Below are 13,839 nucleotides of genomic sequence, written 5' to 3' on the forward strand. Positions count from 1 at the left end.
ATTCACTTAATTCAGCTGGCAGACGGCGATCTGCTGAGAAAGATAATTATAGTAATTTTGTTGTAATTTAACTTGTTGAAACTAAGTGAAAGTACTTTTCATTGAAAACTGGTTTAGTTTAAAAGTAATTCACGATGGCAGACTCGCGGAAAAACCATCTTATTATAGATGGGGCTCAACATGCAGACAACAGTAACCTTGCCTCTTACAGGCCTATCCCGGAATCAGATTCAGGTAAATTAATTAATTAAACATGGAAATTTGACTAACAATACTGTTTATTTTACACTCAAATATATCATATAAGTATGAAATAGAACGCAAAATATGAAATAAAATCCATTTTCATTCAACAACATGAATAAACGTATGTATCAAAAAAACGTTTTAACATTTTATCTTACAGAAAATTACGCATAATAAATGTTCTTTGTTCATTTATATTTAAATGAGAACAGCAGTATCAGCTGATACCTTGACATTAAGGAAAAAGGCGCTTAGCGTAATGTCAAATTAAATCTATAACCCTGACGATTTAAAATGTCATCTAGATTTATGACTATTACACTTCTGTAAATTATATGATTTACCTGTCCATTAGCCCTATATCTTATCCTCAGAATATTTAAATTTATTAATAGTAATTATCCTTTCGCGTTTTTTATTAAAAACCATCGATTATGGTGTATTTCAATTTGTAAGAGTGGTTGTCGGCCAACTTAATTTGGTCGTCTTGTAAAGCGCTTTCATTGGACGGTTCCGAAATAGTAGCAGCGCCATTTTGTAGTCGGGCTGACTGATGCAATAAAATAGATTATTTGCGTTTTTTCACAGCAATTTGAATAAATTAATATATAAAAGCCATTTAGTTGTGACGATTCTTTATTTTGGATTTAAGTTGTACATAATTTTATATTTCGTTTGATAACATAAAGATTTGTTTGATAAGAGACGTCTCGGTGAGACGGCGATAACTAAACTCAGGAAGTTCTTATAAACGACAATTGGGGCTAAGGAGAACACAATCGCTCCATAATTTCTTCTTTGGTTGAATATAAATTACGGAAGTTATCAATTATATGATAACCCTCAATAGAAGATCTTGAAGGAAGATTTTATTTTCAGCGATATAAACCGAATTTATAGTAGTTAATTCAGACTACATGGAGCTGGAGAATACCTGTGAAATATCAGATGACTCAGAGGACCACTGGGACCATGACAGCACTGCCACTATGCTTTCACTTTATTTAGAAAATGTTCAAAAATTCAGAAACCCTCACATACGGAAGAAGGATGTTTGGATAGAGATCGCGAATACAATCGGCAACAAAACTGCGGAGAGCTGTGATAAGAAATTTAGAAATTTAAAACAGACCTATCTAAGATTATTGCGGAGAAGGAAAAGAATTGGTGTGACAGTATTTAAGTGGCCATTTTTTGATTTGTTTGAGTCAATTTACAATCCTGATGGGCAACTACATGTGGATATTGAGCGTAAAGTTAAAAATGATGAAATAAGTGAGATGATTGCTAAGGAAGTGGAAATGTCATCTTCGTCCAAACTTTTAGAAAGTCATGCAAACGGATCGTCATCTCATTACAAAAATGAGGAAGAAAGAAGAAAAGTTATTAGGAAAAGGAGTGCAGAGTTCAAAAAAGTGACTACAGAAATGCGAGACAGGCAAAAAGTTATTGAACAAAAACTAGATAGGTTAATTAAAATTGTGGAAGAATCTAACTCCATACAAAGGGAAAGGAATAGATTATTTCAACAATTCCTTGAAAATTCAAACCAAAGTGACTAGTTACTGACATCATTTGATGCTGTCATGATGCAGTGGTGCAGCTCTGACTGTTGATGCAATGGTTCAAGCTCTCAAGTTCAATGTCTTGAAAATTGGATAGAATGTCAGAAGTGGAGTGTCTTAACACTTGATTCTCGCTAGCTACTACTTTATATCTAGACAACAAGAGTATTGCTAAAAGAAGGATAACAAGAGTCATATTAAAGTGTGATTTGAGTTATTTTATTATATAGACTGGTGGGACAAGTAAACATTTACCATTAAATATATTTGTTAACGTAACATAATATTACAATTAAAATTATTCATTATCAAATAAATTTTTGTTTTTTTTATATGTACTATGTATGTTAATATCATATTTACAAAAGATTATTAGATAGATAGATGTTTGTTTATATGACCTTCTAAAAATTATAGTCTATAAACTAATAACACTTTCTAATATTTTATTACCTACAACATTGTCCTTGTGGTCAACAACTTTGTCAAATGAAAATAACTAAAGGTTATATACGTATGAAAAATTAGAATGCTGATTGCCCAAGGTAACTGAAGAGAGGTACAGTGGGTCCAGCCATAAAGGAAGGTTTTATACCTTTCCTTGATACGTAGACTATCCTCAACAAAAATATTTTTTTCAATATTATTAATGGTTACATTAATTTATGAGATGTTCTTTTGTGAATATAACAAATTAAATTTATGTACTTTTTTTATCACATATGGAGCTTATCGTAACAAAAAAAATCAGCTTCACGCTGTATCACGCACACAGCACGGTGTGCACAGGGTACAGGCAGAGGGCACCTAGTGTTAAGACACTCCATTCCCCACTTTCTGCCGAATTCCGGAGACATTGCGTGTTGAGTGGCAGAACTCAACGCCGCGCTTTGCCTCGATATCAGAGCGAAGAAATGGATATAAACGTAAATAAATATTTCACTTCCTCGAGTGGGGATCGAACCCACAACCGTCGCGCTATAGTCACACCATTGTGCCGCAGCACCACGACGGACTCAATTTTAATTACTAGATTTATTTATTAAAAAAAGATTTAAAAAGCTTCTTTTCCAGAGACATTCATTGTCTCTGTTAAAAAAAGAAATAAAAAAAGCACAACACTATGATAAAAATATTTTACTCTACTTACATATTATTTATAATTCTCCTTTTTTTCTTTGGTCTTTTGTAGATTCATCCCCTTTCACTAAAACTTAACCCCTTTGGTTCACGGTATACCGACATCTGCCCTACTATTGCGTCATTCCTGTTGAAGCTTTGAAAGAACTGAACGAACGTGTTTTTAGAGATCAGTGCTGAAAGCTTAAGATGGTTGCAAAGTCGATTTCAAAGAAAGCATTTATAATGTGGTTTATTTTCAAAAGCTTATTTATTTCAAATTTATAAAACGACTTACTTAATTTTGATGTGATTTTACATATAAATTAGACTGTGAGTTCGATTCTCAGTCGTGGAAATGAGATATTTGTATATATGAGATTTTATTTTCGTTTCTTTGGCTCTGGTGTTGAGGAGCGACGTCGAGTCCGCTACTTAACACGCAATATCTCAAGAAATCGGCAGAAAGTAGAGAATGTTAGTGCCTTAAGAAAATATTGTTGAAATATGTTTTTATCCTTATTAGTAATTAGTAACGTAATGGCGATACGGGACCCATTGAAATTTCCCAGCTTTAAACTTAATGATATGAGAAAAAAAAGTTTACTTTCTTACTGTAACTCTTCAATCAACTGTTAGTATTCCCGAGATCAGTGCAGTGAGAGGACGGACTTTCTGTAAGTTATGTGTTTTTTTCTTTTAATTTTAAAGTAGGTAGACGGTTAACGGTTCACTATCTCTGTTCTTCTCATTTATATTTTTGATTGATTTGAAATTATACATCGCTAGAGAAACTTTTAATTATAACTATTTTAAAGTTAAGATGCCCTAGTTTTTTAGCTGAAGTAGATTTTTTTCGTTGTAGAATGATGATGATGAAATACTTGAAAGTATGTGCAGGATGTTACATTTACAGTATTAACTTAATTAAGCTCAAAATTGCTATCTATGCTTAACAAAAAAAAGGCATATTTCTGTTTTATTCATTAGCTATACTAATTTCCATTACGATTTAAAAAATACAATAATTTATAAACATAATTTTTCTTTAATTTTTTTCAAATAATAATAACTGCCATTTGTATTTTTTTGTTCTATAATTCCCTCTAATTACTTGCATCGAGCATTCCTCTTTTTCTTTATCTTAATGGGACCTCGCAATGAGCTAAGCTACTACTTTTTTTGCTTTGTCCGTTGGAATGCGTGCTGTCCGTCTTCGGCGTCTTCCAGGAAGGTTTAATTTAAACTTCAAAAAAGTAACAAGACTTGTTTTTTGAGGTACTGTAATTTTGGTGATGCCTGTCATACGAGATATGCCGTATAATGTGGCTCTACGGGTTACCGGGTGGTACAAGAGAGGCGAATTATTTTTTTTTTTTAATAATATTTTTATTTCTTATTACTAATTTCATTATGTTATAGACTTTTAAGGTAACTAGAGGAAACCTTCAAACCCAATGTTAAGGCACTTCATTTCCTACTTATCTCCGAATTCTGTAGAGAATTCCGGATTGGCGTAACTCATCGCCGCGCTTTGCCGCGGAAGGAAATGACAATATTAAATATTTAATTTCTCCGAGTGGGAACTGAACCCACAAACGTCGCGCTTACAATCGCCATCCTCAATCTAGCGTTCCTTAGATTTCATACGTTTAAAATCATTAGGTAAAATTATGGGGAAACTTTCTTCACGTCTATATTTAAATAATTTTAAAAAATGTCACCTAGCCTAATATGTATTTGTCTTATAAGTTTTTACAATAAAAATTTTGATATAGGTACTACAAATACGGATACTAAAAAATAAGAGGACAAATTGATGCTTCTCCATTCTTACTTCTTGCATACATGTAGAGTTATTTATCTCTTTTTGCTCACCAGAGTTGGAAGTATAATGTATAAGTAAGTTAAATCAGTATTGCCAGTGACGGTGTCGTGTGAAGTCGTCTTAGTGAGTGCCTTTCGTAGTAAAGCTAGTTTTAGATTAAAATTATGCTAATTATGTTTAAAAAATAATATGTAGACTAGTCTAGACTAAACGGGACAAGTTGTTGTTTAAATTCCCACTCGAGGGAATGGAATATTTTATATTTTAATTTCTCCGCTCTAGTGGCATAGGCAAAACGCGACAGTGTCTTCAGAATTCGGTGGAAAGTCTGTAAATGGAGAATTCCTTTTGCTTACCCAGCTACATGCGGGATGCAGCGAGAAGACGGAAAAAAATAAAAGAAATTTATTTTTATCTACGAAATTTTATTTATAATATGAATGTTTGAGATATTAGTGTTATTAGATATATTTTTTTATTCTATACCCCATGTTTTTATTCCATTAAGACTGATTGAACTAACACTGTAATTGATGGTGTAACTTTATATCCTAATTGAGTGTCTTTTTGTTGGGGACGTAGGAGGACGTTTCTGCTAAAGTATATTAAATGCTATTTTTTATATTGTATGGTTTATATCATTTAGTTTAGTTGCTATGTTATAGTTGATTTGGCAGTTTAATAGAAAATAATAAAATTTAACCTAATATCATTAAGCCAGAAACCAAGGTGCTATGTTTTTTTTTATTAATAAGTAGTGGTATAGTAAGTAAATAGTATTTAATTGTAATATTTTTTAGGTTCACCTGGGAGCATAGTGCCCAGACACTCCGGTCCAGAGAGATTATTCTTTTCCTCGCTTTTCACTCCGGTCGAGAGTAGAGAGCGAGGAAAAGAATATTAAATATTTCATTACCTCGAGTGGGAATCAAACCGACAACCTGTCCATGTTTACAATTTTATTTATCATTTATTTGTAATATTCGGTATTTAGTACTATTTTGCAATATTACTTCTAATTAGCGTCATTAAAAATGTCTGAAAATATACTGACTATTGAAAATGGACACAGCTCACATTTTTTGCTTTACTAGTTCCTTTTGTCTGATAGCAACAATAGCAATAGTTTCACAGTGACAAATTATATTATGTAAAAATTTTATGTATTTTTTTTGTTTAGCGTGGAAATGAAAATATTAAATACTAGCGGCCCGCTCGCGGTTTCTCCCGCGTGAACTATGTTATTATTAATTTCTGTCTCCATGACTACGTCCTAGTGACGTCTATGCAAGATTTGAGACTCCTAGCATTTGTAGTAACGAAGTTTCATACAAACTTTCGACCCCAAAAACCACCCCTTAGAAGTCGAATATTGTAAATTCCCGTCTTAGAGGACCTACGTCCTATAAATAACTCCTATGCAAAATTTGAGATTAATAGCAAATGTAGTTTCTGAGATTTCGTGATGAGTGAGTGACCTTTCGATTTTATATATATATATATATATAGATTTTACTCAGTCAATTGGGGATCGAACGTGACAATCAATAAATCACGACATATTACACAATTTAAATAATCCTTCATTGGTACTAGTAGTAATAAATATAATAATAAATATATTTTTTTTGTACACCGTACCGGTCCCCACTTTCCGCAAAAATGCTATTCTGATCGGAAAATATCTTTTAAATAAAGATGTTTCGAGAACCTCTAATCATTACAGCGGATAATGTGCGGAGTGTCTTTACACTAGGTTCCCAAGATACACGATAAAAAGAGTGAAGCTGCTTTTTTCAATTTTATTTCAACATAAACCTCCAAATCTAATATTGGGTATATTTCAGAACTCCGGACCTCCAAGGCTAGTCTACACAAGTCCAAGGAGAAGGTATCATCTGACGGCGCTGAAGAAAAGCTGCTTCAGAAGGAAGACGAGGCGAAGATCACGACTCGCGTGGACATGGCAGACGCTAAATACGTGGTCGGTGACCACAGGAATGGGGACGCTAAGATCGAGCTAGATGCTAATAAACGGGTAAGGATTTATTGTTTTATATAAAAAAAATATTTAAGGATTTGTTATTTTATATAGAAAAATATATATAGTTTTTTTTGTGAATAGGGTGGTGTCGGATGGACGGAATTTTCTATTTTTTTCTTATTGACAGAGATTATTACATTTCTGTCACATTGTATCTTTTTCTAAAGGACACAATTTAAGTAAAATATAAAAATCCTCAACTAGAAGAATTACGATAATGGCTTCAATTACCTGTATTTCTTGCAAAAAAAAAACCTATTTTATAATTCTATACTGCAGTTTATTGTCGTAACAGTTTATGGTTAAAAATGGGGTAGGACATTAAAAAAAAAAGAAAGTGAAAACGCGTGTAGCCGCGGGCTGTAATGGGTAAAGTAATAGTATACACTCTAGACAAAATTACAGTGAAACCCGCTAGTTTTTTTTTCTAATCACGTAACGCGTGCATTCTAATGGTATCTCATAATTTGATTTGCCATCGAGTCGCGCTGTTAACTTTTGCTAATACCAATAACCACTAATGTTTATTGGATGATGTGTGTTTCATTCGATTATTCATAGAGATTGTGAGATGCGATGACACCCTAGTGGCTTAGTGGTTAAGATGCTCTTAAAATATAGGATGTGGATTTAGATTTCATTCGAGATTTTTTTTTAAGTTTTGTTTACTAGGAAAAGAAACATAGGACGTAAAATAAGTTGTAACAAAGGTATAAGAGTTTTGAAATAGCTTGATTAGAACTCAATTGGTTTCGGTCGGTTTCCATGAGGTGGGAGTTCGAATCCCGTTACATTTCTTCGTTAAATAAAAAATATATTTTGCTTTCAATGTTGTTATCGTAAATGGGAACAAATATTTATATCAGTTGAAGATATTAATATTAAGGGTAAAACATAAGTAATTACGGGTAAAAATAATAAATAATGACCTAAATTTGTTGATAACACTATCTTATACTGTCTGTAAAACATTTAGGAGACAATTCAAATAATTCGATTCCCACTCTATTTAATAAATTATTTTCATTCCTGTGCTCTGGTTATAAGACAAAGAGCGGCGTTGAGTTCCGCGACTCACCAAGCAGTGTCTCGAAAATTAGGCGAGTTCTCGGAAATGGAGAATCTTAACACTAGTTTCCGTTTGCCTATCCTGGATATCCGGAATATAGCGTGAAAGAATGAAAAACAATTTACTTTGAAATTTATTCGTATTTTAAAATAAAATTAATTAATAAATATATATTTATAGCAATTCACGGGCCTCACAAAGGAGGAACTGATGAAGTACGCAGAGGATCCGTTCTGGGTGCGGCTCAGGTGGTTCATGTTCATCTTGTTCTGGGCTCTCTGGTTCTGTATGTTGGCTGGTGCTATCGCAATCATTATTCGGGCCCCGAAATGCTCGCCGCCACCGCCGCGGACTTGGTGAGTTAATGTTTAGTTTCTGGTTAGTTTTTAAGGAATTGTATGTAAATGAAAGTGTAGAGGAAGTGAAGTATTGAAGAAGACTGTTTTTTAGGTGTTATAAAGAAACGCAAAGTTTTTTAACACTTTCCTTAAGTAAAGCAAAACAAAGAAAAAGGATCCCAATCCTGGCGCAGGACACTAACGAGTGGCTTTTGGTCTCGGTTATCAATGCGCGGCGTTGAATTCCGCCATTTAACACGCAATGTCAGAATTCGGCGAGGGTGGGAATGGACACTTACTTCGAATATTGTTTGTATTTCAAATTGCTATAGGTGTTCCCCTAAAATTGACTAGATAATGTTCAGCTAGGCCTACTAATGAACATAATACTTGGTTTGCACAGAACATCAAACAAAGTTGTTTTTGTTACTGTACAGAATGGCGGGAAAAAATATATAAACCATTTTGTTTTTGTTATTATAAATTCAAATGGTATCTTTTCCGCGCTACTTAATAAAGTCATATTAAATACCCATGCGCATGCGCACGCTTAAAGGTTATCTGTGTTTTGACTTCATCGACTCTATCCGTACAATCATCATTTAATTGATAAATATAAATATATTTTTGCCTTATTATTGATAATATATATTTTTTAATAATGACTATTACTCGTCTTTACGCTGTATATAGCAGGGTGGACAGAAGAAATCTTTAAACCCAATGCTAAAGTATTCCGTTCCGATTAAGATTCTTGAGATTCCCACTTTATGCCGAGTTCTGGAGGCATTTCGTGTTGAATGGCGGAATTGAACGTTTCAAATAAATAAATAATGAAGAGTGGATAAAGTGGGGATTTGAGCGACGATGTTTTCAATTTTTAACCAAAGGAAAGGTGAACGACCTGAAAGACAGAGAGTTTTGTCACTAAATATCTCTTCTTATGCTAAATAACTGAAATACTTAGATAAAAACGAGACAACGAAAAATGTTAACATTATGCTCTCTACACCTGCCATGTATGCCAATACTCGGTTTACATATTATAAATAATAAAAAAATGTAACTTAAACAGGTATGAAAAGGGCCCACTAGTAGATATGGTATCTGTAGAGGATTACACCGAGGTGTCTTCAGAATTGGATAATTTAGCGAGTTCTCAAGTGGCTGGCATGTTTGCCTTCGCCTGTAAGGAGACTTACGAAGTGTTGGAAGACCCCTCATGCGTCGATCAATTTAAGCAGCTCGTTGCTAAGGCCAAGGAAGCGGGTATCAAGTGAGTATAGTGATATTTTAATAGATTTTTTTAGACAATTTTATAATCTATATCTCCCTTTATGTGTAATATTAATATTTAATGCGTGAAATATGTCTTCTACATAAGAAAATTTTGTTTTTATCATCATACCATATTTTTGTTTTTTTTTAATATCTGAGTTTTGTTGTGGCCATTGTGATATAATAGAAATAGAATAGTATCTGATTGTCATTTGTCATAACTGATTTTCATTTCTATGATAAGACAGCATGTGGCAGTATTTTGAGTATTTCATCCAATAGACTAATACATTTTTTTACTTATTTTGAATTTCTACCATCAAAAATACTAAACTGGCAATACCTAAGCTAATATTATTATTTTTTTCCAGAGTGATCGTAGACCTCACGGCAAACTTCGTATCCAAAACTCACAAGTGGTTTGAACTCAGTGAGAATAGATCATCGGTATACAATGACTACTTCATCTGGGCGAAGGGTCAGGACTTCGATCCCGAAAAATCTGTGCCAAAACCACCTAATAATTGGGTAAGATTATAAAAAAATACTTTGAGGTATCAAAGATTTGTGATATGTTTACAAAATTATAGAATAATTATGTTTTTGTATCATTATTGAGATAAATTTTCGGACTTAAAACCTTAATGGGGTTACTTGGGTAGGGTTACCCTTTATAGAGTGGTTGCTCAAGTCAAATTTGGATGAGTATACAAATTTAGTTACTACTTGAGATAGCCAGTTAAGTAGTCTGTATAGACATATATAATAGCAATAATATAATTAGGAAATTTCTTATATTTTTGTTAAACATTCATTTAATATTTTTTAAATTTTTTTTAAGTTAACTTTTACGTTAATGAAGAAAAAAATATGAAAAAAAATAATATTGAATAGCCTAAAATACTCCAGGTATCGAACCTAAACACACCAATGTGGAGCTACAGCGACAAGCGCAAGGAGTTCTACCTTCACCACTTCAAGGAAGACCAACCTGACCTGAACTTCCACAACCCTGAGGTTGTTAAACAATTTGACGCTGTTCTCAAGGTGTGGATGGACGCTGGAGCTGATGGGATTAGGTGAGATTAATTTTTGATTGCATTTTTTTACAGTATCACGCTGTATCCCGCATATAGCAAGTTGGACATATAGCTAGTGTCAAGGTTTCGGTTTTTTGGTGTTGAAAGATCAGATGGAAGAAAGAAGAAGAAGAATGGAGAAATGAACATAATTAATCACTGAATGGGGACGCGTGACCATCGAGTATGCATTGTGATGCTGTTTTACTGAGCCATGATGCCCTTTGGCCAAGAATTATATTTGATTAACAAATGAAATATAATTTGTATAACCATTTATTTATTAATATCATTGTTTCTCTTAATAAAAAATATATTTTTTTATCATCTTTCTCATTAAAAATTAAAATATTTTCCCCAAACCCAGGTTGCAAAACGCACGCGACTTACTAGTGAACTCGTCCCTGCCCAACGAGACCCCCCACGTGGGCGCGGGCAGTGACCCCGGGGCCGACCACACGCAGCGAGCCTACTGGAAGCGCCAGTACACCAGCGACCAGCCCCAGCTAGACCAACTGTTGGCTCACTGGTCGCATTTGGTTGCAACTGCTAAGCCTGCTGGTAAGAGATGCTAGTCTTAAGAGTTAACACGCCAGTAAGCTTACTGATGAGAGCTACAACAAATAGCACGTCTATTATTCTTTGATGGGGATGGGTCCTTTAGTAATGTTGTTTACAATGTTTTGTTTGTTTCTTGAATGAATGACTAACTGGAAAGAGTCAATGAAAGTATAATGATTTTCTAATTTAGATACATTTCTTTTATGATAAAATACTATTATATCTTAACTAGTTATTGCAATTTTTTAAAGTTTTAAACATTTCCATTTTGAGAAAAACACGTCCATTTTATTGAACTAATCTTTATCTTGTAATATTGTAAATAATTGTTAAATGACTTAAAATTCGCGTAAACAAAACTATTATTAACATCTTAAAAAAATTACTTACAGAACAAACAGTATTCACGATATCAGAAGCCGGCGGTCGGCCTGAACTGTTCCTGCTACAGCGTAATTTAACCTCGTTGCGCCCCGCGTCAGCCGCGCCCTTGTCCTTACACGGCGTTGAACTCCCTACCATCGTAGGGAAGATACAGGCTATGATTGATAAGTGGCCTGCTTTACAGGTATAGTGTACTAGATAGATAGATTAAGTACAGTACGGTCGACGAGTTGTGGCCGCCCTGAAGTTAGCTGAAGATGGTTGTGCAGATTTCATTTTTTATTTTTGATTATTTTCTACCGAAATTATATAACAGAGATTTTAGAAAGCCTAATTACTGGGCGGCCACGATCGTACTGTAAGCAAAACATTCGTTTATTTCTGAAATATAAGTGGGAAGGCAGAGAGATGAAAATTCGTTGGAGTGGTGGGTTTGATGCCGTACGTATGACTGACAACAGCAAGAAAATGAAAATATTTTAAAAGATATACTTTTTTGAGGCCGTCTGGGTGAGTTTAGAGTCGATTCCCATTTTCAATATATATATTAATAAATAAAATATATTTTATTTAATTTTCAGTTATTAGACGAGGGTGACGAGGAAGGCGAACTAGCGGCCTTCTCCATGCTGCTACCGGCCGCGCCCGTACTCGACGTCAGACAGATTGTCAAACAGGACAATGAAACTACTGTGGTGAGTAAACAAATATTTAAAGTCTGTGTTTTCTGAACTTAAAAATGAAATAAAGAAAAATATTTATTTATTATGTAAAATAAACCTCTTAATCTTAACACTTTCTGTATTATTATATAACGTGACTGTAACGTGAAGGTTGTAGGTTCGATCCTCACTCGAGGAAATGAAATATTTATTTAATTTATATTTTGCTCTGGTGTCGAGGCAAAGCGCGGCATAGAGTTCCGCCACGCAAAGGCTCCAAAATTCGGCGGAAACACAGTGTCTTAACACTAGGTCGCATCCCGCTGTGTGCGGGATACAGCGTGAAGCTGAAAAAGAAGTACTTGGTAGTTTTCAAGAGGCGCAGGTTCAAATCATGCAAGGATAAAATTTTAATGTTTCCTAAAAAAGTATTTTTCGTGCCTAAAAAATAATATTTTAAAAACTGAAAAAAATAATAAATTTTCCAGAGTGAATCCCTCTCGCACGCGGTGGCACTCCGCGAGGACGCCAGCATCCAGCACGGACAGTACGCCTTCGCGGCTGTGCCCGTGCGGAACTCTTCAGATTTAGTACTGGCCTGCGCTAGGTGAGTTTTTGTTTTTATATGAAGCTTATTATTGTTTTGGTTAAAAAAACTATTAATGAGTAGAAAACAAGATGTAGGATATTATATTATTTAGTGTTTTGTAATTTCTATATTATTTTTATCTGGTTTAAAGTATTTTATTGTTGATAAGATGAGATATAATAAATTAAATATGTATGGGGACAAACTTCCGATTTTTCATTCATATTGTAATTTTATGTTTACACACACATATTCAAGAAAGTACATTTTGTTTAATACACTTAAAAATATAACCAAAATTAATTGTTTCTTCGCCAGGCTAAAGCGCGGTCACACTGGTTATGTGGCGGTGTACAACGCCGGTGCGGAGGAGGCGCGCGCGGACCTCTCGCGCCTCGCGTGGCTCCCCGCCGCGCTCTCCGTGCACCGCGTGTCGCGACACGTGCATCTGTATACTAAGTGAGTGTAAACTACTAGACAACTAAGATTTAGTTTATATAAATTACACGTTAGAGAAAAAGTATTCTTGAAAGAAATTAAAACATTATCAAATTGAAAAGAGAAAAAACAGTCTTATTGATAACCTATTTTTTCATTTATAAGTTCTAACGAAAGTTGCTCTTGCTATTTTACAAAATATTTTGACAATTAACAAAATATATATATATATATATTATATTTATAATAATAAATTAAAATTTCAACTAACCTATTTATTTCCAGCTACACAACCAACTTGGCGGTAGACTCCAACGACGTGCTCGTACCTCCCAAGTCCTCCATTATACTCTCGTACGTGCCCAAGAGCGCCGCGAAGGAGGAATGAGACTCAAACAACATAGTTATTTGACAGAAAATAGCACAACTCTTGAGCTATAAGCTTCGCCATATATTGGCACTTTGCTTTGCATTTACTTTGTTCGTTTGAAATATATTGGCTTGCAAGTATGTTTGGGAATTTTATTTCTGAAACCTTATAATATAAAGGAAGATGCATGAAGTTAAAGTTCGATAATAACTAATTTAGTTAAGAATTGTTTTATCTTTAAGGTTGTAGATTCGATTAAAATCGAGGAA

General features: G+C 34.0%; 2 protein-coding genes across 4 annotated transcripts; both read left to right on the forward strand.

The window, feature by feature from the left end:
* The first annotated feature begins 92 nt into the window (after positions 1-92).
* On the forward strand, positions 93-13,710 carry CD98hc (CD98 heavy chain). 3 transcript variants are annotated; one of them, XM_085189126.1, is made up of 13 exons: positions 112-234; positions 4,709-4,832; positions 6,606-6,796; positions 8,052-8,227; positions 9,285-9,485; positions 9,859-10,015; positions 10,397-10,566; positions 10,934-11,127; positions 11,520-11,695; positions 12,093-12,206; positions 12,662-12,780; positions 13,081-13,221; positions 13,486-13,710. In XM_085189126.1, the coding sequence occupies exons 3-13, from the start codon at positions 6,722-6,724 to the stop codon at positions 13,586-13,588; spliced, it is 1,626 nt and encodes a 541-aa protein (XP_085045252.1). In that variant the 5' UTR covers positions 112-234; positions 4,709-4,832; positions 6,606-6,721; the 3' UTR covers positions 13,589-13,710. The 3 variants fall into 3 exon arrangements, with proteins under 3 accessions (XP_085045250.1, XP_085045252.1, XP_085045251.1); XM_085189124.1 differs by lacking the exon at positions 4,709-4,832 and having other exon boundaries at positions 93-234; XM_085189125.1 differs by lacking the exon at positions 112-234 and having other exon boundaries at positions 4,794-4,881.
* Positions 96-2,128, forward strand: LOC146536637 (uncharacterized). The gene is made up of 2 exons (XM_085189129.1): positions 96-234; positions 1,126-2,128. The coding sequence occupies exon 2, from the start codon at positions 1,164-1,166 to the stop codon at positions 1,806-1,808; it is 645 nt and encodes a 214-aa protein (XP_085045255.1). The 5' UTR covers positions 96-234; positions 1,126-1,163; the 3' UTR covers positions 1,809-2,128.
* Positions 13,711-13,839: the final 129 nt, after the last annotated feature.

Source organism: Heliconius melpomene, chromosome 8, assembly GCF_056956725.1.
Source record: "Heliconius melpomene rosina isolate 202511_hmr_F chromosome 8, ASM5695672v1, whole genome shotgun sequence".
In the NCBI taxonomy this organism is placed as follows: Eukaryota; Metazoa; Arthropoda; class Insecta; order Lepidoptera; family Nymphalidae; genus Heliconius; species Heliconius melpomene.